The sequence below is a fragment of the Oncorhynchus tshawytscha genome, linkage group LG10 (assembly GCF_018296145.1).
Source record: "Oncorhynchus tshawytscha isolate Ot180627B linkage group LG10, Otsh_v2.0, whole genome shotgun sequence".
Lineage (NCBI taxonomy): Eukaryota > Metazoa > Chordata > Actinopteri > Salmoniformes > Salmonidae > Oncorhynchus > Oncorhynchus tshawytscha.
In genome coordinates this window covers 68,017,973-68,041,147 of record NC_056438.1, presented here as the reverse complement: position 1 = coordinate 68,041,147, position 23,175 = coordinate 68,017,973, and the positions used below count along the sequence as shown (strand labels likewise).

Sequence of the window (23,175 nt, the reverse complement as noted above, 5' to 3'; positions counted from 1 at the left end):
GACTTAGGAATGTTCGTGTTACAAAACATTGAACACGGATGTTTGGCACTATACACGAGTCGCAATCTCAAACAGAGGAAATCCCTACTAATTTTTGACGTTTGTTAGGCTACTGCTACAGCTTGTGTATCGTTATCAGAATATGTCATGCTATGGATCCCACAGTAGCGCCAATGCAACACGAAACTGAGACAGAGTAAGTTGTAACTCATGTGGTTTAACTATCCTTCCAGACATATCCTACTGCTTTCATAATCTTTTGATGTGTTGATGCTATACCACCTTTAAATGGTCTGGCTATATAATGTCTGTCAAAACAAGTTTTGTTATGATGATGATGGTGGCTGGCCAACTATGACATTGAGACTAGGCTACATAACAGCAACGTAGGTTCGATCTGTGTTCATTGAAGAGCAGTGCAGCAGCGACGCTGTGTGGGGGGGAACAAGTAACAGTGAGTGACACAGCACTTTTCATCATGTCCCCTGCATTACTTTAATTACTGCCCCCCACCTGTGTCAGCTGTTTTTTAATTATAGGGTCAGGAGTTTTCCCTGGTCAGGTCACGTGGTGAGAACTACTGGTTGTATAACTGTCTGAGGTCTCAAGGAGTACTAGCTTCATGTGTGTTTGATAGGCTAACGCTTAGACCTTTGTCTGCACTGTAGTGATCATGTCGTTAGTGTCATAGTACAGTGTTCATGTTCCTGATGGCTATAGTAACACAATGTCTATCATCTCTCTCCCTCCAGGCCATACTCTGGGTGGGGCTGGTGGCCTTCCTGGCGTCCGACTTCCATGTCCCTCCTGAAGAGCACAGAGGCCAAGATCCTCTCCTGTAACACCATGTTAATAACGAAAATTCTTTCTATCTTTTCAGAGGAGCTAAATGGTTGACTTCTTGTTTATATAATAACACTTCGTGTGTGTGTGTGTGTGTGTGTGTGTGTGTGTGTGTGTGTGTGTCAGGTATACAGAATGAAGTGTGGTCCAGGTTTGTCACGTTACCCAACCAGGACAGGATCTGGACCCTCACGTTGACCAACAAGACCCCCCACAAACCTCTTGAGCAAGGTATTCTCACCGTCTCCTTGTCCCTTTAGGCTTTTGACATATGAATTAGCTTTTGTCTTGGTATTAACTTCTCGTCTGTCTCTCGGTCTGCTTCTCACTCTTCCTTTCTGTTGGTCTCTCTTTCTATGCCTTCCCTCCCTCCCATAGCCCCTAAGAAGACTCCTCTGGTGATGGTCCATGGGTTTGGCGGAGGAGTGGGTCTGTGGATTCGTAACCTGGATGCTCTGAGTCACTCTCGGCCCGTCTACGCCTTCGACCTCCTGGGGTTTGGCCGGAGCTCCCGACCCCCCTTCCCCACAGATGCTGCCCTGGCCGAGGAGCAGTTTGTCAACTCCATGGAGCGTTGGAGGGAGTCTGTAGGCCTGGAGAACATGATTTTACTGGGACACAGTCTAGGGGGATACCTGGCAACATCTTACGCCATCCAGCACCCTTCTAGGTGAGAGGCCATGTTTTTATTTATGATGATGTCATAGTATTTATGATGGTATTGCCTTAAAGCTATTGATTGACGTACAGGATGTCTCCATATGTACGGTGACAGTTAAAAAATTGATCTACACTGCACTTTATTATTAATCATTAGTACCATGATTCCTGGTCAGGAAAAACTCTATGACCAATTTTATTATAGTAATGGAATAATAACTTAGATTGTGTCTCCCCTTCTTTAGGGTGAGTCACCTGATCCTGGTGGACCCGTGGGGTTTCCCTGAACACCCACAGCCAGGGGTGGAGACCCAGGCGGGCCAGGGGCCAGAAGTTGTGAAGAGGCCGCCCCTGCCACGCTGGGTCAAGGCTGTGGCCTCAGTCGTCTCACTGTTCAACCCTCTGGCTGTCATCAGAGCAGCAGGTCCATGGGGTGAGAGACACTTTATTCACATTCAGATCACTTATTCAAAGCTTTCACAATTTTATCAATACCTCCATTGTTCCCTTTTTCTCTTTTCCTTTCATTCTGTCAGGTCCAGGGTTGGTAAATAGATTGCGTCCAGATTTCAAGAGGAAATTTGAGGACTTGTTTGATGATGACACCATGACCGAGTACATCTACCACTGTAATGCTCAGACCCCTAGGTACGTAGAGTCACTCCTTGGCTTGCATTACATATCACCACTATTAAACTGCATACTGCGTTCACATTCTCCTGATCCCATAGGGACATGGCCTTTACTTGGCTTTACTAGCCTGAATTTTCCACAGAATGACAACATTTATTTCTCCTCAAACCTCTTCCTTTATTCCATTATCCTCTTCCCTCTGTCACTCTTAACCCTCTTTGTCCTCCTTCTCTTCCCTTTATACCCAGTGGGGAGGTAGGCTTCAGGGCCATGTCAGAGTCCCTGGGCTGGGCCAAGAGGCCCATGCTACAGCGGGTTCACCTGCTGCCCCCCTCCATGCCTCTTACCATGCTATACGGTTCACGCTCCTGGGTGGACAGCGCCTCAGGGGACAACGTGGCCCAGATTAGGGTCCAGACAGCCACACGCACTGTGGTGAGGAAGGGGGGAATTTATTTCATTTAAGTTTTGAGGTCTTAGACATACATTTTATCCTCTAAATCTGTATCATACAACAAGACATAATACGATACCCATGTGATCATTCCTGTCTCCATCTCTCTTCAGATGATAGAAGATGCGTCTCACCATGTATATGCTGACCAACCAATGGAGTTCAACAGAGTGGTCCAGAACATATGTAACGATGTAGACTGAAAAAGCATACATGACTGACAAACCAAGATGTCATAATGTGTGTCTTGGTCTGTACCTCGTTAGTGCCACAGAAATGGCTCCAATGTTGGTGGGAGATTTTTTATAAGATGGGCCTATTCCACTACGTTCTGATCAGTGGACACTAGTTGGCTAAGTGGTTATGATGTATTCCATTTAGCAGATGCTTTTATTCAAAGCGACTTAACAGTCATCCGTGCATACATTTTACATGTGGGTGGCCCAGGAGTCAAACCCACAATCCTTCCATTACAAGCACCGTGCTCTAACAACTGAGCCATGCAGGACCAATTGGAACGCTTAGGGCCAGGAACTGGCCATGTGACCTGACCAGGAAAAGTCCTGGGCAGGTTTCATGGTCTGGTGAACTCCTGGTTCTGCTCCAATGACTAATGACTGTCAGGGAACCCAGACCCTGCACTGAAGTTCCCCTGTCCAGGTTGGGATGATAGACAAGGCCTTGACAATGGAGTGTTTACTATTCATTCACTTATTCAGTTGTATTTTATCAGTACTGTTCCTATAAGTATGGCAAGGAGTTTTTCCATGTAGTCTGGGAAACCTCTAGGATCTAGCTATATGTTATACACAGTTATCCATGGTCATTTAGTTCATATTGCAGCCTTCTGACTAAAGCGAAGTTCACAATTCTGTTATTTGAATGAATTAGTCAATGCAATAAGAGTTCGGGTGGAACACTCAATGTTCAGGGTATATAGTTATGTTTCTTTCTGTAACTATGGTAAATGCCACTGCAGCATGCTTTTATCATGTGCCTGAGTTGGAAAGTAAATATGTGATTGTAATGTTCTCTGTGACCTCTGATCTTCACTATCAAAATACCTGTATTTTATACTACCACATGGATTCAATAGAAATGTATATGATTAAAATAATGCTTATCTTTGATCTCGTCATGCGTCTGTCTCTCCATGTCGAGGGTATTCAACCATTACTATCCATTTTTCGGTAATTGCTATGCACCTCATGTTGCTTATTTAAAAAGGGTGAAGTATATAGTTAGATTTGTGCTCTCCAGAAGCTAAGCTAAGGATCTTGTTACCATGACTGCTCTGTAAGCTTGAAATGCATGGTAATATGTATTCATATGACCACTAGAAGCCAGCATTTTGCTACCTAAGGTACTGTCCTGTGCAGTAGGTTTAGGGTGTTTCCACTGAGTTCTTTGGCACGGAAAAGGAGTGGTGCAGTGCAGAGTACAATAAGGGGTGTGAGAATGAGCCACACTGATCCCAATCATATCAACTTATAAATGTACTGTAGACATTCAATTAGATGCATGAAATGTTCCATTTCCACAGGATAAAGGGTGCAAGACACACCTTTGCCTGAAGCCATACAAGTTGCATAGATAACAGGTTAATGCATAAGCCAAGACTTCTGGATTAAACAAAGAGACTTTGCTGCAGATGGAAAGTTCTGCTACTATAAATATGTAGTTGCTACAGTGAATAATGGCATCTTTCTGATCTCACACCTTTCCATTCAGTCGGGGCTTGTCTTCCAGGGGGTCATGCACATAACTCAATAGGAAACATCACTGTAGTTGTTTTATTAGCAAATACATTGACAATACATAAAAAAAGATACATTAATACAATAAAATGTAACTCTTTAAAACAGTTTACTTCCTTGTATTTTAAGTGCAGTAAAAAGCTCCCTAACATTAGGAGAGCAGAGCGAGATCAACAAAGGCTTTGTTTCATAAGAAAAGTTTAAGGCAGGAAGCACAATGACCAATGAATGGGCCATAATACTGACTTTAGTTATTTCACATAAACACATTGAGAAGGTCATCTTTAGGCATAACCCTCATATAAAATCAAACTAGGGCTTCACCTTCAAATAAGCCATATAAAATACAATTTGACAGACATGTTATGCTACATACGTTACACTTTATCCATTTATGTTGATAACATAAATACTTGAACACTAACATAATGGAATAGTATAATGCATTTATCAAATGTTTTGATGACAGCACCATGACATTGTTTGTTAAAAAATACAGTAATATTAGATAATGTACAGCTAGATAATTACATTTACCACAGGATTTTTCATAAACTATTTCAATGGCCCCAACAATAGTTTGATGTTTCTTCTTTATAGGTGTGGACAGCCCTTACAGTAACAGCAAATCCATTTCAGAACAAAGTGCACTGGTGGTTCTAGGATATTACGTGAGTATCAAAACGATTAGCGCTTGTTAACAATCGTTTACAACTTCATCCAAAGATCAGGATATTTCCATAATTACATGACAGCATGAAATATATCAAACAATACTTATGCCTTGGGAGAACTGAATAAAAGGTTTCCCATTTTCTATGATGAGACTTGAATTAAAGGCCAGGTAAGTGGATAGGAGAGAGCTGCAGGCTCCCGCTCATTGGTTCTGGACGTCGATGTCAGCAACGCCGTGCACCTGTGTCAGCTGTTTACAGTCCAGAGCCGCTACCAACTTCCTGGGCCCAGCCTGGGTAGGGATGAAGTGTTCTGTCAGAGTCACCGTGGAATGGCTTCCAACATCACTGAGAGAGCGAGACAGAGAGAAAGGGGGTTAATATTACTTAGAAGAGGGTCAAAGAGGGGTTTAATACAGAGACAGATGTGAGCGTAATTGACTGAGAAAAGGCAAGGATAAAATTTGATCAGAGAATTTTCCTGCCAAGCAGGAAATGCAAACATGTAGTTTGTTTGAGTTTTAAAAATGCTTTTAAAGTTTTACATTTCCATTTGTAAGTGGCAAAAAGTATCAACCCCTACAAACCCCTAAATATAATCCACATAATAATAATAATAATTCACATTTCCTGTTGCTGCAGGATTATTTTCCTGCAGTAGCAAACTTGCTCAAATTGAGATCCTTCATCTGTACATTGAGATGGTTACAGGGTCTTGCCCATAGAGATCATGTTAAATTACTTGTTTTCTAATCCTTAAATTTTATGATCTTACCCCACAACCACCTCGCGGACCTTCTGCAGGCCCAGTCCCTCCACCCTAAACACCACACCCCTCAGTTTATGTGGCAGAGGGTTGGTGAACGTGATCTTGGCTGCCATCTCCTTACCCACCACCGCATCCCCTTCAGGCTGAGGAAACAAACACAACATCATACTTTCAGTGTTGCTGTTTATCTGGGCACTGACATCTGTATGCAGTCTGTACCATGGCCGCTAGTCAAGACATCTGTATGCAGTCTGTACCATGGCCGCTAGTCAAGACATCTGTATGCAGTCTGTACCATGGCCGCTAGTCAAGACATCTGTATGCAGTCTGTACCATGGCTGCTAGTCAAGACATCTGTATGCAGTCTGTACCATGGCCGCTAGTCAAGACATCTGTATGCAGTCTGTACCATGGCCGCTAGTCAAGACATCTGTATGCAGTCTGTACCATGGCCGCTAGTCAAGACATCTGTATGCAGTCTGTACCATGGCCGCTAGTCCAGACATCTATATGCAGTCTGTACCATGGCCGCTAGTCAAGACATCTGTACTACTTAATTTCTATGGCATTGCATTGCGTTTGATATATACAGTTGAAGTTGGAAGTCTACATACACTTAGGTTGGAGTCTTTAAAACTCGTTTTTCAACCACTCCACAAATTTCTTGTTAACAAACTATGGTTTTGTCAAGTCGATTAGGACATCTACTTCGTGCATGACACAAGTAATTTTTCCAACAATTGTTTGCAGACAGATTATTTCACTTATAATTCAGTGTATCACAATTCCAGTGGGTCAGATGTTTTGATACACTAAGTTGACTGTGCCTTTAAACAGCTTGACATCATTTTCTGGAATTTTTCATGGCTTTAGAAGCTTCTGATAGGCCAATTGACATAATTTGAGTCAATTTGAGGTGTATCTGTGGATGTATTTCAAGGTGTACCTTCAAACTCAGTGCCTCTGTTTGACATCATGGAAAAATCTAAAGAAATCAGCCAAGACCCCAGAAAAAAAATTGGAGACCTCCCCAAGTCTGGTTCATCCTTGGGAGCAATTTCCAAACATCATACCGCTCAGGAAGGAGACCCGTTCTGTCTCCTAGAGATGAACGTACTTTGGTGTGAAAAGTGCAAATCAATCCCACAGCAACGGCAAAGGACCTTGTGAAGATGCTGGAGGAAACAGGTACAAAAGTATCTATATCCACAGTAAAACGAGTCCTATATCGACATAACCTGAAAGGCCACTCAGCAAGGAAGAAGCCACTGCTCCAAAACTGCCATAAAAAAGCCAGACTACGGTTTGTAACTGCACATGGGGACAAAGATCATACTTTTTGGAGAAATATCCTCTGGTCTGGTGAAACAAAAATAGAACTGCTTGGCCATAATGACCATCGTTATGATTGGTGGAAAAAGGGCGAGGCTTGCAAGCCGAAGAACACCATCCCAACCGTGAAGCACGGGGGTGGGGCAGCATCATGTTGTTGGCAACATGAGGATGGAAAATTATGGGATTGATTTGCACTTTTCACACCAAAGTTGAAGCAACATCTCAAGACATCAGTCAGGAAGTTGAACCTTGGTCGCAAATGGGTCTTCCAAATGGACAATGACCCCAAGCATACTTCCAAAGTTGTGGCAAAATGGCTTAAGGATAACAAAGTCAAGGTATTGGAGTGGCCATCACAAAGCCTTGACCTCAATCCGATAGAACATTTGTGGGCAGAACTGAAAAGCGTGTGCGAGCAAGGAGGCCTATAAACCTGACTCAGTTACACCAGTGCTGTCAGGAGGAATGGGACAAAATTCACCCAACTTATTGTGGGAAGCTTGTGGACGGCTACCTGAAACGTTTGACCCAAGTTAAACAATTCAAAGGCAATGCTACCAAATACTAATTGAGTGTATGTAAACTTCTGACCCACTGGGAATGTGACGAAAGAAATAAAAGCTGAAATTAATCATTCTCTCTACCATTATTCTGACACTTCACATTCTTAAAATAAAGTGGTGATCCAAATTGACCTAAAACAGGGAATTTTTACTAGGATTAAATGTCAGGAATTGTGAAAAACTGAGCTTAAATGTATTTGGCTATGGTGTATGTGAACTTCCAACTTCAACTGTATATTTAAATAAAGAACTGAACATAACCAGCATACTGTATACAGTACTGTTGCTCAAATATAACTTTTTGAATTCCAATTTGAACCTCATAGGAATCCAGTGACAGGTTGTGCTAAAGCTAAGTTGCGTCTTACCTCGATGTTGAGGTCCGGTGTGCGGAGCCGGAAGTTGGTCTGAGTGGCAAGGACCTGCTGGGTCTCAGAGACCCGTCCAGACAGAGTCAGCATCAGAGCAGCCTGGTCCACCAACTGGTTCTGGTAGCTCTGGTAGGGTAGGACCCACTGCATGGTCTTCACTGAGGAGGAAGAGAAATTGAGATTACTACACATTCTACAGTACAGGGGTCAGATGAGAGGATTGAGGATACACATGTGGTAACAGCAAATGCAGAGTGGAGACAATATTGTTACTGAGCTGAAAAGGTGCTAGCGGGGAATGCTGCTGGCCTCAGTTGGGTTGAGATAGAAGTTGCTCTAAGCCACAGGTCTAGGATCAGATTACAATTATCTGACCCTGTAGCAGTTAGGGGCAACATCCTCCAACTATTCCCCTTGCCGACTCACCTTCATTGGGCATGAGTTCCACAGGCAGTTTGTTTTTCTGGACGGTTCCCTTCAGCACCCCGGTGTAGTACATGACGGCCACCTGGCTGTGGAGCGTGGTTCTGCGCGGCTGGGAGCTCAGGTTGGTCACCACGATGGTCAGCTGGGCATCCTCCCCCATACGAGGCCCCTCCCCCTCCATCTTCACCTCCACGCTCACGTCCTTCGCCATCGGCGTGGAGTACACATCAGGCCTGGTGCCATAGCGACTGGCCGTCTCCACAGCAATGCGTTCTTCCTCTGATTCTGGTTAGTGGGGGGGATCAGAGAGAGGAGATTATTGTTTGTGTGCTAATTTCAATCAAAAACCTCATTATCCCAGGTAATGACAGTGTGATTATCTGACTATCCCTGATGTCTATATTGAAAATGCTGTTCATTGCAGGGTTGTTGTTTTTGACCAAGTGTCATAGCCTGATCTCAGATGATTTAATTTTATTTAACTAGGCAAGTCAGTTAAGAACAAATTCTTATTTACAATGATGACCTAAGAACAGTGGGGTCTACCCCTGAACAACTGCCTTGATCAGTGGTAGAATGACAGATTTTTACCTTGTTAACTCGGGGATTTGATCTAGCAACCTTTCAGTTACAGGCCCAACGCTCTAACCACTAGGCTACCTGCCAACCCCCACTAGGCTACCTAGTCTTGTCTTTACAGGTGAGTGATGTCACCCTTACAACCAGAGTGTTATTCCATGTGTAAATACGGTTACCAAGCGACCCTCTGACAGTGTATTGAAGTGCATGATGACATCACTGTACCTTCGGTGTGTTTGTACAGGTGTGTGATGTCAGCGCGCTCATCAGAGCCCACAGCTTTGGTGCTGATGAAGTGTCCCACAGCCTTCTTCTCACTGTGGATCTGAGTGAAGGTACCGTCCAGGTTCCTCTGCCAGTAGATCTTATCACTGTTCACCTGAGGAGACACAGACAGGCAGGATCAGCACCATTCATTCATGGAGAAACAGGGAAAGTGTGTAATATTTGATAAAAGATAGGAAGTATCCAAGGTCAGTTTAGCCATTTCTTCTCTAATTTGAGATCTGTGATGTGTAAGATGAAGTATGTCTCAATTGGTAGATCATGGTGCTTGCAACGGCAGGATTGTGGATTCGATTCCCAGGGCCACGCATGACTAAGTCGCTTTGGATAAAAGCATCTGCTAAATGGCATATTTTATTATTAGTATTCACAACTGATCATAGATCTTCAACCATCTCCTTCCCATAGAGCTCACCTCAGCGAAGACGAAGGGCGTGTCATATTTGTGGTAGACCTGGCCGGTGCGGATGGCGGTGACAGAGGCGGGGCCACAGCGGAAGGTCCCCTGGCTGGTCTCCTGGGGGGTGGAGTCTAGTGCCTGCCAGCCACCCATACCAGGAGGAAGGTCTGGCCTGGACATCCAACAGTCGTTCCATACATGGAAGTTCCTACACAGAGAAGGGGGTTTTTAGGATTACATAGTTAAGAGTATCTGACCGCAAGGTGCTACCGAGGGTAGTGCTTACGGCCCAGTACATCACTGGGGCCAAGCTTCCTGCCATCCAGGACCTCTATACCAGGCGGTGTCAGAGAAAAGCCCTAAAAAGGGTCAAAGACTCCAGCCATCCTAGTCATGGGCTGTACCGGAGCGCCAAGTCTAGGTCCACAAGGCTCCTTAACAGCCATAAGACTGCTATTTGCATTGATCCCCTTTTTTACGCTGCTGATATTCACTGTTTATTATCTTTGCATAGTCACTTTACCCCTACCTACATGTGCAGTACATATTACCTCAATTACCTGGACTAACCTGTACCCCGCACATTGACTCGGTACCGCTACACATTGTATATAGACTTGTTATTGTTATTTTATTGTGTAACTTTTTTTCTTACATTACTTTATTTGATTTTTTCTCAAATAAATTAGCAAATATTTTCTTACTTACTTTTTTACTAAATTCTGCATTGTTGTTTACAGACTTGTAAGTAAGCAATTTACGGTAAAGTCTACACTTGTTGTATTCGGCGCATGTGATAAATACCATTTGAATTGCGTTTTACCGAAGACATTTATTTCTATAACTCCAGCCTGGTGTTTTTTTTATAGAGTATGATTTGTAGCAAGGCATTTCTGTGTATTTAGAGCAAAGCCAAATATACACTCATGTGGCCTGGATTGAAGTGGAGAACTCTTAACCTGTGGCAGGTTAGATGCACTTGACCAGGAAAAACCGGGCTCTACTTCATTTGGATTACAACTCACCAAACAGAGTCAGAGTTGAGGTGGTCCAGCGGCTCCATATTCTCATCCAGATACACGTCTGTTGTGAGTGAGACATCTGTGTCGTGGGCAGACTGGAAGTTTGTTACACTACGACACGGTATACCCAGACACCTGAGCACTGAGAGATGGAGAGAGAGGGGAGGGGGGTTGAGAGAGCGAGACCAGGTAAAAAAAAAAGAGTGTATATGAAGTCAAGTGACCATAGATATGAAAAGCAAGCAAACAGGAGACATCACACAGCCTTAATTGTGCGCAGGTCAACTCTTTGTTCACCAACACCCGCCCGCAATTGCTAATAACCCATCAAAGGGGAATGATTTTTTGACAGGGGTTGGAGGATTTTTCCCCTGCCTGATATTGATATGTTTCTGCTTATCATTTCTGACATTTTGGTAGGCTATTTATTAGTTAACTTGTTTATAATCATTAGATACATGCAGCTTCTCTTCTGTCATTATATGTTGCCCTAGAAGACTAAATAAACCCTTGCTCAACAGAATGTCATTAATCGATTGAAACACATTCTATCTAGTTGAAATCGATCAAGTTCTCTGTCATCTCTGTTTCTTTTGCAGAGCAAAGATGTTTATGGACCGTGTACATAGCTGCTGGAAGTAGGGGTGCTGAGGGTGCTGCAGCATCCCCTAAAAAATCTGAATAAAAATTAAAGTCTTACAAAAGAATGTGTTAAAATGTAGTGCACTGGGCCTTTACTAGTCCTGTTTTAGGGGACCAATATAATGTCTGTAGCTCAGGCCCAAATACTTTTTCTGCTCGTTCGCAAAAGCATTTGATGATTAGCATGTAAGCTATTGGGCGAGTGTACAGTTATTGACCTTAAAGCTTAGGCTTACGCACTAATACCAGATAGCCTAAAATAATGAAAGAAAAACCTTGCTTTCTTTGCTTGCTTCCTCTTTATTCAACCCACCCGCCCTTCATCCACAAAATACTTAATGACCCTAAACCCACCCGCTATAACCAGGGGACTGCGGGTTATGAGTAAACCCGCGCATCACTACAACATACGGGCCTGTGTGGATCATCATATTGCCACTGTGTCTATGTATGCAAAACACATGTGTAGAAACTAGTACGGGCACACACACACACACACACACACCTGTGGTGGTAATGCCAGAGAAGACCCAGCACTGTCCGTATTTGACAGGCTGGCCTCCCTCCTTGTGGTATTTCATCAGAATGTCCACACTGCCACTCCAGGCTGTAGGGGAAACTCCTCCCACATAGTTCCCTGACCAGTTTCCTGCCAGGACCCCATTGTCATCTGGGGAGTTGATCTGATGCATCAAAGGGAGAGAGAGAATTAGAACGAGTCAAATCAAATTGTATTGGTCAGTTGCAGATGTTATTGTGGGTGCAACAAAATTCTAGCTCCAACAGTGCAGTAATATCTAATAATTCACAACAATACACAACCAAGAAGTAAACTAATGGAATTAAGGAATATATAAATATTATGATGATTACAGTAAGATAAAGTATAGCAGGTGGTTTATTTAAAAAGGTAAGTTAATTGAGAACACATCTTTTTTTCTACAATAATACAGTAATGGTAATGAAATTGAGATCAGCATAATTCAGATCAATCGTTCATAAAGATGATATGACACATGATTTGACAGGCATAAATACATTGAAAGTATGTGGAGTATGAGAAGCATGTTGTCCGTTCACTACTGAATAAGTTGACCAGTAACTCACCATGGCAGATATGACTCTGACCACGTTGACAGAATCTCCTCTACCAGACGGAGGGATCTCACTCTTCTCCAGCACATAGAGACAGGCCTCAAGCATCCCCTCAAGGAACTGAACAGCACAAACAGGAGGAAACAGACACAGTGAGATGGGAGAGAGGGTGGAGGTCAAAACAAGGAATAAACAGAGGCTGCTTCTTAAATGACTAGGGTTTGCAGAATGACTGGGGTTTGCAGAATGACTGGGGTTTGCAGAAAGATTTCAATCCAACCACACTTGATTTCCTCCCTGTCTAATACCTGTCCATAGTTCCATGTGCGAGCTCCAATCTGTTTCTCTGTACCGTAGTAGAGTCTTCCTATGTCATTCAGCACATACTCCTTCTTCTCCTCCTCGTCATCCATGTACACTGTGTCAACTAAGGAGAGAGAGAGAACCAGGGGACAAAGATTAGGTATACATTTATTCACTCCTGGAGTTACAGGTGAAATGTGTATGTTTTTGCATGACATTTAAGAAATGTTGTTTCATTCACAGTCCACAACATTGTCATATCTGTCTTAAGTACTAAATTACTATTTTGATAAACACCAGGGAGAGTCAGTGTAGCCAGGAGAGGGTTAACTGTTACTAACACAATGTCTGGAGCTCTCAGAGGGGCCTAGCTCATTTATGGGAATAGGGCTGCATTGAATAGATTTCCTCTCAACAAGCGCTCCGAGAGAATCAGAGAGAGAGAATCAGAGAGAGAGAAAGAGAGAGAGAAAGAGAGAGAATGAGAGAGAGAATGAGAGAGAGAATGAGAGAGAGAGACCAGCTGTTGTGCTTCCATCATATGGTCCTAATGCGGTTTGTACAGTAATTGTGGAATGTCAACTTTTATGACAGGAAAGGATGGATTGGGCTGGCTACCTGCCAAACAGTACAATTAAAGACAGATCACGCAATTCAATCAAAACCCTTTCCAGAAGGCAGAACAAACATCTTAATCAGATGAAACAAAGCATATTTAAATCAATATAACCAGTTTCAATTTATGTTCATTTTACCAAGTATGTGCATGTACATCTTTAGTTTCAATGAATCAAAACGCACATCCTGAAAGTGTTTTAATTCCAGAGACCTCGAAATACAGGTTTTGATTGAACAGTTAGAGACAACGGTAAAGCAGGTCAACATCAATTGGCAAAGACCAGAGTCCCAAGCAAATGGACGTGTGGTCTTGACTCACAGCCAGAGAATGAAACAAGTGTTCTCGGTCAAGCAGTGACTCTTTTTGTGATGGATAGCAACACGTTATTGGGCAGTGAGCTACGTGCCCTGCCTATGTGTACATTTACATTAGTGCTGTTCTGAGAGACCAAGAGGATAAATTGTAGTGCCAGAACCAGCCTCCTCTGTGTCTGCTCTGGGATCTGTCACACTTGGCCCTGGTGTTTGAATTTGGCTCTCCCTATTGAAATGGAACAACAACATTGAAATACTAGACCTATATACAGCATCGAAGCTGAATTGTGATTCAATGCAATATCTTTTTTTGTCCCACTTGTTTCACACTTTTGGTGAGCACGGGTGGGTGTTGTTTGGACATTTTGTCTCTCTATCTACCTCCTCTCTTCTTCTGCTGTCTCATAACACTCCACTCATCCATACCTTCACACCATGGGTTGAACAGCATGACGACGTCTTTGCTGGGGTCGTGTGTGACGGCCACCTCCTGCTTAGGGCACTTCACCATCACAGTGAGCTTGTACTGGCCAATCACGGCTTTGGGATGCGAGTTTACAGACAGCTTGATCCTGTTGCCGTTCTGCTTCACGATCTTAGCCTCCCAGCTGTGGTCCTCCAGTTCCTCCACCAATTTAATTATGATGTGTGTGCCCTTAGACACCATGGGGACGGGTCCTGTCAGACAAATGAATAAATGATTAGTTTACAATTATCAGGGTAGTAAAACAAAGCTTCAGGGTGATTTAAGCAGTGTCGTAACAGTGCAATATCCATGTAATAACAGTGTAATATTATGTAATAACTCATAATATTGTTGTAATAACAGTGAAATATTGATGTATTAGCATTGTCATAACAGTGTAATATTGGTGTAATAACAGTGTAATTCAAATCAAAATCAAACTTTGTCACGTGTGCCGAATACAACAAGTGTAGACTTAACCGGGAAATGCTTATTTACAAGCCCTTAACTCTCCTTGAACTGCACTGTTGGTTAAGAACATATTTACCAAGTAGACTAAAATAAAAAGTAATAATAAAAAGTAACACAATAAGAATAACGAGGCTATATACAGGTGGCACCGATACCAAATCAGTGTGTGAGGGTACAGGTTAGTTGACATAATCTGTACATGTAGGTGGGGGTGAAGTGACTATGCATAGATAATAAACAGAGTAGCAGCAGTGTACAAAAGGGAGGGGGGGGTCAATGTAAATTGTCCGGTGGTGAATTGATTAATTGTTCAGCAGTTTTATGGCTTGGGGGTAGAAGCTGTTGAGGAGCCTTTTGGTCCTAGACTTGGCACTCCGGTACCAATTAGTGTCATGTCGGTGTAATAGCAATGTAATAACAGTGTAATATCGGTATAATAACAGTGTAGTGGTGCCTGAAACCCACCTCAACAAACTACGCAATGTACAGGGGTGCGTTTGTAAATGCACTCTGGCTATCTACTTCAATATCAGAGCACTCTCGTCTGAGTGTGCCAGAGCGCAGAATAACTGATGAATTTACAAACGTTCATCGCCTGGTGAATATGGCTGGTGTTGGTAAAGTTACAGTCACAATGCTCTGGATAACATGAAAACAGCCTAACCAGCTCTGATAGGACGAGTAAAATTATCAGAGTGAGATGGTCTCTCATTTTTGTCTGGAAGTAGCTAGCAAGCTAGCCAAAGTTAGCTTGGGTGCTTGACTGCCTTTGTGAGGTCAGAACACCTGGATCAACCATAATCCTCAGCCAGAGCGTCCAGTGTGCGCTCTGAATGCTCAGAGAGCGAAACACTCTGAATTTACAAACCTACAATCTGACAAAGCTCTGAATTTACGAATGCCCAGAGCGCACTCTGGCACTCCAGATTTAATTTCTGAACATACCCCAGATAGATATGGATTGCTCTCTTATCTCTGATGGAAACTGAGCCAACCCACATTGCATTCCTACCTTTCCTGAACATGTCAAAGGGCTCACTCTTCAGTCACAAAAGGAACACACTAAACCAACATTTAAATGTGCATAGATTCAAACATACACACGCACCCTTAACAGCTGCACATGACTGGCACACACATTCTATTGTAGAGGCAGGAAATCACATTCCTCTCGTAACCATGGAGATGGCCATTCCAATACCATCACACTCTACTTGGCAAATGTCAATGTTGACTATTTATACAGAGTGAATGAGTATGTACATGTGTGCTTGCTTGTCTGTACTTGCAAACCAGTGAAACGTTTTAGTTGAATTTACCTTAAAAGATACGAAATAAGGTAAGATAGTGGAATGACAGTGGTCTATCTTTAATGGTAATGTGTAGTCTTATATGCAGAAAAGTGAGAAAAACCAGTGTCCACATCATTGCAATTCATAGTCTGCTGTCCCAGAGTGTGACAGGGCCAAACCAAGTGTATACCACAAATGTGTCACTGTCATACAGTTCAGTTCAGCTGAGATAAACACAGTGTAGTACTGTGAAAAGTCCACTGAGAGCATAGACACAGAACGTCGTCACAAACATATAGGACCTCATAAAGTATGTGTGCCTGTGTGCGTAGGCCTATCACATCTCTAGGCTGGTGTTTTGCTTTAAGCTAATGGGTTTCTCTCTGTCTCTCTAAGCGCTTGTTGAGAGGTAATCTATCCAAACACTGTCTCTCTACTAGCAATGTTAGTAAGGACAGCCGCTGAATCCTTATTAGTCTCCATAGTTTGGATTCCTTATGACGGAAAAATTGCATGTGTCATTTTGCAAATACACATAGTGTGCAGGAGATCTTTTTCTCTTTCAGACCTCCAAGGTTTTGTCAGACACACTCAGGAAGTCATTCAAGGCAACAACTATAGAGCATCCTTCTTTCATATCATATGATTTCCTCTTCTTAGAATGAATCATAGTTGTGAAAGTGAATTAAAGATGTTTTTCCTGCCCATATGACTGACAGGAAACTGGGCTATATATAGAGAGCCTGAGTAACAAGGGCTTTGAACCCTTCACCTCTGCAGCAGTTGGTATGAACGAAGAGGAGTTCTTCCTGGTCAGTTTCACAAGATCAGGAAAAACTCCTGGCCACATTAAAACAGCAATATGTGGTGGAGTAAGAGTAATGGCATTACTTGGGAGCTTTAGCCATAATATACTACCAAAGTCATAAAGACCAACTAGGGGCTCGGCTAGCGGATAATCCTGAATAAATCGTGAAAAATTAGTGAGACAGTTACAGACGCACAAATATCTTACCCCCAAGACATACTAACCTCTCACCACTAAAATAACAGGGGAGGTTGGCATTTGTTGGGGGGATATGATATTTGTGCGTCTAACTCTCTCACTCATCATTATTCATTCAGGATTATCTGTAATGGTTATAAATGGTTAGAAACATATTCTATTCTTATTTACAGTAAAGGTGAAACACAACCAAAACAAACAGCAAACACATCCAACAAGTTTATAGAGTCACAAGCTTGATGTAGTCATTATGTGCTAGGAATATGGGACCAAATACTTAACTTTTTACTACATTAATACACAAGGGAATTTGTACCAATACTTTTGGTACGCTAAAATTTGGGGGGGGGACTGATATTTCTAAACGGTTCACCTGATATCACCTGACACGGTTCACCTGATAAGAAACAAATCACACTGTCCCAATACTTTTGGAGTTCACTGTATGTCTTAAGCGGTGAAAATAATGTTCACAATTCTAATTCTAATGTAACAGCTGCCTAGGTGCCTTCCTTTCTTGTGTCTGGGGACCCAGGAAACAGCTGGACACATCCTACAACTTGATAGTATATCTCGTTTCATGTAAAGGACATACTGTACTGTACCAAGGATAACAAAATAGCCTTTTTGTGAGAGCCCTCAAAGTCAAACTGACCTGTCTTGAGCTCCAGGTGGAGTTTGTCTGTGTTGGAGTTGAAAGGTCGCGACAGCTCCAGTTCCATCTGGAACGTCTGGCCACGTCGGATGATGAGCTCATTGCCATGGTAAAGGTTGGTGTGATGCTCCAGGCGGTTCTGACCCGTCGTAGAGCTCAGTAGATCCACCGAGCGCACCGACAACATCAGTTCTGAGAGAGAGATTTAAAAAGATAATGCAATGGTTAGTGCTTACTGCTTATATATAGGGCCAGGGGTTTGTCCTATGGGGTTACTATTATGAACTAATGAATTTGACTGATTCTGTTGCTTCATGTAACCTACCTTCCAGCTCATTGTCTCCAGTGTGGGGCTGAGGAGGCTCGGGGAGCGTGGCTGGTTTCACCCCGTCATCCGTGATGACAGTGTCTGTGATGTCATACGAGCTGCTCTGGCGTCGACAGCAGCAGGGGCACATCTTCTGAAACCAACCGCGACAGCCTCCCTGCTTCTTAGAATTAGACTCCGCCTCCTTCTGGTTGGTTATCTGCACTGTGGTTTGGGCGACGCCATGGAAACGGCCCACAACAGAGCCACTCGCCGTCGACCGGTCTCCTGGCATTCTGAGAGGGGTGATACAGAAGTTAGAGATGGGATGAGACTGTTAGAGGGGTGATACAGAAGTTAGAGATGAGATGAGACTGTTAGAGGGGTGATACAGAAGTTAGAGATGAGATGAGTCTGTTAGAGGGGTGATACAGAAGTTAGAGATGAGATGAGTCTGTTAGAGGGGTGATACAGAAGTTACAGATGAGATGAGACAAGACTATTAGTGGGGTGATACAGAAGTTACAGATGAGATGAGACTGTTAGAGGGGTGATACAGAAGTTAGAGATGACTGTTAGTGGGGTGATACAGAAGTTAGAGATGAGACTGTTAGAGGGGTGATACAGAAGTTACAGATGAGATGAGACTATTAGAGGGGTGATACAGAAGTTAGAGATGAGACTGTTCGAGGGTGATACAGAAGTTTGCGTCAGATGAGACGAGACTATTAGAGGGGTCATACAGAAGTTAGAGATGAGACTATTAGAGGGGTCATACAGAAGTTAGAGATGAGACTGTTAGAGGGTGATACAGAAGTTACAGATGAGATGAGACTGTTAGAGGGGTGATACAGAAGTTAGAGATGAGATGAGTCTGTTAGAGGGGTGATACAGAAGTTAGAGATGAGATGAGTCTGTTAGAGGGGTGATACAGAAGTTAGAGATGAGATGAGTCTGTTAGAGGGGTGATACAGAAGTTAGAGATGAGATGAGTCTGTTAGAGGGGTGATACAGAAGTTAGAGATGAGATGAGACTGTTAGAGGGGTGATACAGAAGTTAGAGATGAGTCTGTTAGAGGGGTGATACAGAAGTTAGAGATGAGTCTGTTAGTGGGGTGATACAGAAGTTAGAGATGACTGTTAGTGGGGTGATACAGAAGTTAGAGATGAGACTGTTAGAGGGGTGATACAGAAGTTACAGATGAGACGAGACTATTAGAGGGGTCATACAGAAGTTAGAGATGAGACTGTTAGAGGGGTGATACAGAAGTTACAGATGAGATGAGACAAGACTATTAGAGGGGTGATACAGAAGTTAGAGATGAGACTATTAGAGGGGTGATACAGAAGTTAGAGATGAGACTGTTAGAGGGGTGATACAGAAGTTACAGATGAGATGAGACTGTTAGAGGGGGGGATACAGACAGAGATAAATAGTACTCATATTGGAGAGTGCCGAGATCAAAAAATGAAAGGATAGAAAACAAGAGCAATTGACTGAGAAAATCTATAAAATAACAACAAATGAAGATACAAAAGCATGTCAACAATTCAATGTTGGAGAGGTTAAGTGCACACATTACTTGGACAACACTGTTGGACAACACTGTACAATAATCCACCAAGAACGATAGTAACATTACTATTCCTATACTTGATCAACTTGGTTTTTATTCTCTCCACTTACATCTTTTCCTCCCTCCATTCCAGAAACTAGCTTGTTTTCTTTTTAATCTTTTCTCACAATTACCACATTCCTGACTCACACTTTTTTTCAACAGTCTGCCTTTCCCAAAGCATTCCAGGGTAGTTAACCTTTTGTCCCAGGTCAGGCACTCCCCAAATTCCCCAAACACCCCAGCAGAACTCTTGACTCACTGATTGATACCGGACCCTACAGCCTCACCTTGCCACAGATGTATGTGTGTATAATCTCTAGAAATGATGAGAAACAATAATCATATTTTCATGACAACGCAGAACACTTAATTAATCCCAGTTACATCTAGTTCATCTTTTTAGACCACCATTCATCAAACTGAAAGGTTAGGGGAACCATGAGACTATGAATCTGAGTGGATCCAGGCTAGAGTTCAGGCTTCAACTCTAAACATAATGGGAGTTCAATGACAAATGTCAGAGGTCAGGTGAGTTAAAAACAAGAGGAACATGAAGCATGTTTAAAGAAAACCACGAGGAGTTTCCAACCATGGTCTCCATCTGCACTTTATCTGCTGTGTCTAAACATAAAACACACTTTAATGTGTGTAGAGGCCAGTGAAAGAGTTTCACAAACCTTTTGATAATTAAGACTGCTAAGAGAGCAAAACAGAAAGAACATCGGGAGAAGCTCAGAGGGAGTAGAGTGAACAGCGAGCGGGTGTAGCAGATGGGTGTGTAGTCAGTGGGCTTAGTAACTATAGCACTGTGTGTGTGTGTGTGTGTGTGTGTGTTTATAGTTGAGTGCATTCAAGCGTGAGTGACTGATTTCTAAACTCCTCAGTCCACATGCTGGTCCAATAATGTTCCCCTCCCTTACAGTCATCCAAATGTCCTAAGAATTGTCAGAAAGAGACTGTATTGTGTTTTTGAAAAAGAGCAATACATGTCAGAAGCATTACTTATCATGTAACAATGATGACAAATGCAAATGCCAAAGTCAAAATTGCTTGCAACATACAATTGGGACCCCACCCAAAACCACCCTGTTTCTAGCACCACTCCACAATGTTTCCATGGTCCTCTCTTTCACCCGTGCCTGCCCCTGTCCCTCCACATGTTTCCCTCCCGCACAGTGGGTTTGTTTTTGGCAGTTAGCACCTTGCTAGCATGATTGGAATGCACACGGGCCACTGAGATAAGAGCTTCTAATTCAATGCACTTTTCCAACAATAACACCCAAATACAATGAGTTGAAGCCTGCTTCCCCAACACACATAAAACATCCCTCAAAGTGATGCCTGATGTAGATAACACCCACGATCAGCATTAGTTTAAAAACGAAATGGCATGCAACATATATTCTATCTCCACTTGTTTGAGAACAAAGGTCAATAGACCACATGAGAGGTGAAATGATGGCAGAGGTCATAGGATAAAGTGTAAATATGGCACATGATATTTCATTGGTTATCGAAGCACACCAGCTAGCACATAATGTTCTGAGAACCATTTGTTTCTTAGCGCTTGGTCAGAGTGTGGTTGTCCTATGGTTATTTTGCATACAACCTTCCCACAACTTCTGGAAATGATGCAGGATAGTTGCTTGGCTTTGGAACATTCTCAGCACATTTAAGGAACTTTCTTTTCTTGGTACTTCATTACTTTAACAGAAGGTTAAAAATTCAAACATTTACATTTTGGTAATGTTCTAGGAACGTTCTCCAACTGGTTTGACATTGGGAATGTTCTTAAATTGTTCAGAGAATGTTAAAAAACAACGTTTTTCTGTGGGAATTTCAGTACTTTAGCATAATGTTTCCTATAGATTTCCCCATGGTTCTATTGAAAGTAAAGTTCTCAAATTGTTCAGAGAATCTTAAGATAAACTTTTTTTTTTAAACACAAGAAAACTTTAGTAACGTTCAGAGAATGTTTTAATAATGTTATTTAAAAACATATACAATCCGTTCTCAGCATCAACAAAACTATCTTCTATCTTGTTAAGTGTGTTCAGGTGTGTTGGCCGCACCCACAAATCAGCCACACCTGATCTTAATGAGTGCTTGTTTCCTTTGAAATGAGGTCTACTTGAATAGACTAAAATGAACAGCTGTGTATGCGTAAAAAACATGGCATGCTAGCTCCATCCTGGTGGCACAGTGGAATAATTACATGGATAGAGAAGAGAAGATTATGTTTGAATCTGATGCTGTGTCACAATAAAAAAATAACTGCGTTTGCATGATTAATGCCTAAGGAAGTGAATTTCCATGTATCCAATCTGTGCTTGGAGTTAACCCAAAATAATCTAGCAGTGTTATTAAACGTCGTATTGAAACATTCAGTGAAAGTTAAGGAGTCATTGTTATAAGTATTTATTTTTCTTAATTGACTTGCTTAAATAAAATAAAGAAACTCAAAATAATGTTTATATTCTCAGAGCGTTAATATAACCTCCCAGGAAAACTTTCAGGGAACCATATTAAAATGTTCTCAGAACCTCCCTGCAACCTAAAAATTAACATTCCCAAAACAGCCAAATGTTCATTTCAGTTCTCAGAACGTTATAGCTTGGTTCCCAGGAAACCTATAGCCAGAACCAATGGGAAATGAGAAACATAGGTTCCCACAACTTCCAAGGAACCACGTGCTAGCTAGGCAACATGATGTGAGGGAACAAGAAAAATGTGTTTTAATATCAGCATGGTATCTGAAATATTTCTGTGGACTTAAGTTTGCAATTGGGAATACTTCATTTTATGAGCAGAAGAGCCTTGTGACACTGGAGCCAATAGGTCTAACACCCATCAACCCATGTCAAGTGAAACGTAATATTTCTCAACTGAGCTAATAACTCTGTCTCTATCTACCATTTAATTGCCTGGTATTTTGCTTAGGCTACATGATCAATAGGCTACATGAGCACTTTCCTCTGCCTGCCTTTTATGAGATTCTCACTCACTGCAGTGAGTGTCTAACAGTTCGCAAATCAGCAAAACGCATCCCGACTGATAAAGTTGTGGAAAACCTCATCACATGAGTATCCTACCACAGTGTAACTATTTGTCGAGAGTTGTAAGCGCATTTTATAAATAGGTCATTGAAATACGAATGAATGAAAAAATCCTTACTTTGTCTTAGGTGATGGCTTCTTGATTCACCAAAAAAAGTTTGAGTGCGTTTTAAAGTTTTCAATGGCTCTCCGTTCTTGTATGATCAGGTTTAAAAGTTTTTCTTACCAGGTTTAAAAGTTTTCTTACCAGGTCCTATGTCTCTTACATACGCGTCTTAGATACTGGTTTATACACTCCTAAGGAATGCAAACGGCATTTGATTTGACACACCCTCTGCTTCAAACCTCCCCTCCCCCGCCCCTCCAGTCACCGTTAGCACAGTAGTAGGCTATATCAAATGAACCATTGTAGCCCAGGATGTCCTGTGGAGCATCGAGGCACCGCATAGCAAACCCGCAGGTTACGCAATACCAGGCCGTTTGTTTCCAATGCAGAAAGGGAGGGGAAATACAGGGAAAGGCAGTGGAGGGAATAAAAGAAAGGCATGTGGTAAGAAAA

General features: G+C 42.4%; 2 protein-coding genes across 3 annotated transcripts; one reads left to right on the top strand and one right to left on the bottom strand.

Annotated features, from left to right (window-relative positions):
- The first annotated feature begins 11 nt into the window (after positions 1 to 11).
- On the top strand, positions 12 to 3,720 carry abhd4 (abhydrolase domain containing 4, N-acyl phospholipase B). Its single transcript, XM_024416196.2, has 8 exons — positions 12 to 196; positions 753 to 838; positions 970 to 1,074; positions 1,222 to 1,513; positions 1,749 to 1,936; positions 2,040 to 2,151; positions 2,385 to 2,571; positions 2,704 to 3,720. Exons 1-8 carry the CDS (start codon positions 153 to 155, stop codon positions 2,791 to 2,793), a joined length of 1,104 nt encoding a protein of 367 aa, XP_024271964.1. The 5' UTR covers positions 12 to 152; the 3' UTR covers positions 2,794 to 3,720.
- Positions 3,721 to 4,356: 636 nt separating this feature from the next.
- On the bottom strand, positions 4,357 to 22,926 carry LOC112247438 (protein-glutamine gamma-glutamyltransferase K-like). 2 transcript variants are annotated; one of them, XM_042328906.1, is made up of 14 exons: positions 22,735 to 22,926; positions 17,960 to 18,237; positions 17,635 to 17,826; positions 14,171 to 14,422; positions 12,817 to 12,935; positions 12,521 to 12,628; positions 11,919 to 12,096; positions 10,775 to 10,913; positions 9,765 to 9,957; positions 9,290 to 9,443; positions 8,486 to 8,770; positions 8,057 to 8,217; positions 5,797 to 5,933; positions 4,357 to 5,369 (listed from the first exon to the last, which is right to left on the bottom strand). In XM_042328906.1, the coding sequence occupies exons 2-14, from the start codon at positions 18,234 to 18,236 to the stop codon at positions 5,225 to 5,227; spliced, it is 2,340 nt and encodes a 779-aa protein (XP_042184840.1). In that variant the 5' UTR covers position 18,237; positions 22,735 to 22,926; the 3' UTR covers positions 4,357 to 5,224. The 2 variants fall into 2 exon arrangements, with proteins under 2 accessions (XP_042184840.1, XP_042184841.1); XM_042328907.1 differs by having other exon boundaries at positions 22,843 to 22,923.
- Between the last annotated feature and the right edge of the window lie 249 nt (positions 22,927 to 23,175).

Bases quoted from the DNA above. Each gene is read 5' to 3' on its own strand.
- abhd4 (XM_024416196.2), top strand. From the start codon at position 153: ATGGATCCCACAGTAGCGCCAATGCAACACGAAACTGAGACAGA. The intron at 1,937-2,039 runs GTGAGAGACACT...TCATTCTGTCAG, and splicing joins CAGAGCAGCAGGTCCATGGG to GTCCAGGGTTGGTAAATAGA. The intron at 2,152-2,384 runs GTACGTAGAGTC...CTTTATACCCAG, and splicing joins TGTAATGCTCAGACCCCTAG to TGGGGAGGTAGGCTTCAGGG.
- LOC112247438 (XM_042328906.1), bottom strand. From the start codon at position 18,236: ATGCCAGGAGACCGGTCGACGGCGAGTGGCTCTGTTGTGGGCCGTTTC. The intron at 12,629-12,816 runs GTATTAGACAGG...TGTGCTGTTCAG, and splicing joins GCACATGGAACTATGGACAG to TTCCTTGAGGGGATGCTTGA. The intron at 12,097-12,520 runs GTGAGTTACTGG...TTGATGCATCAG, and splicing joins TCAGAGTCATATCTGCCATG to ATCAACTCCCCAGATGACAA.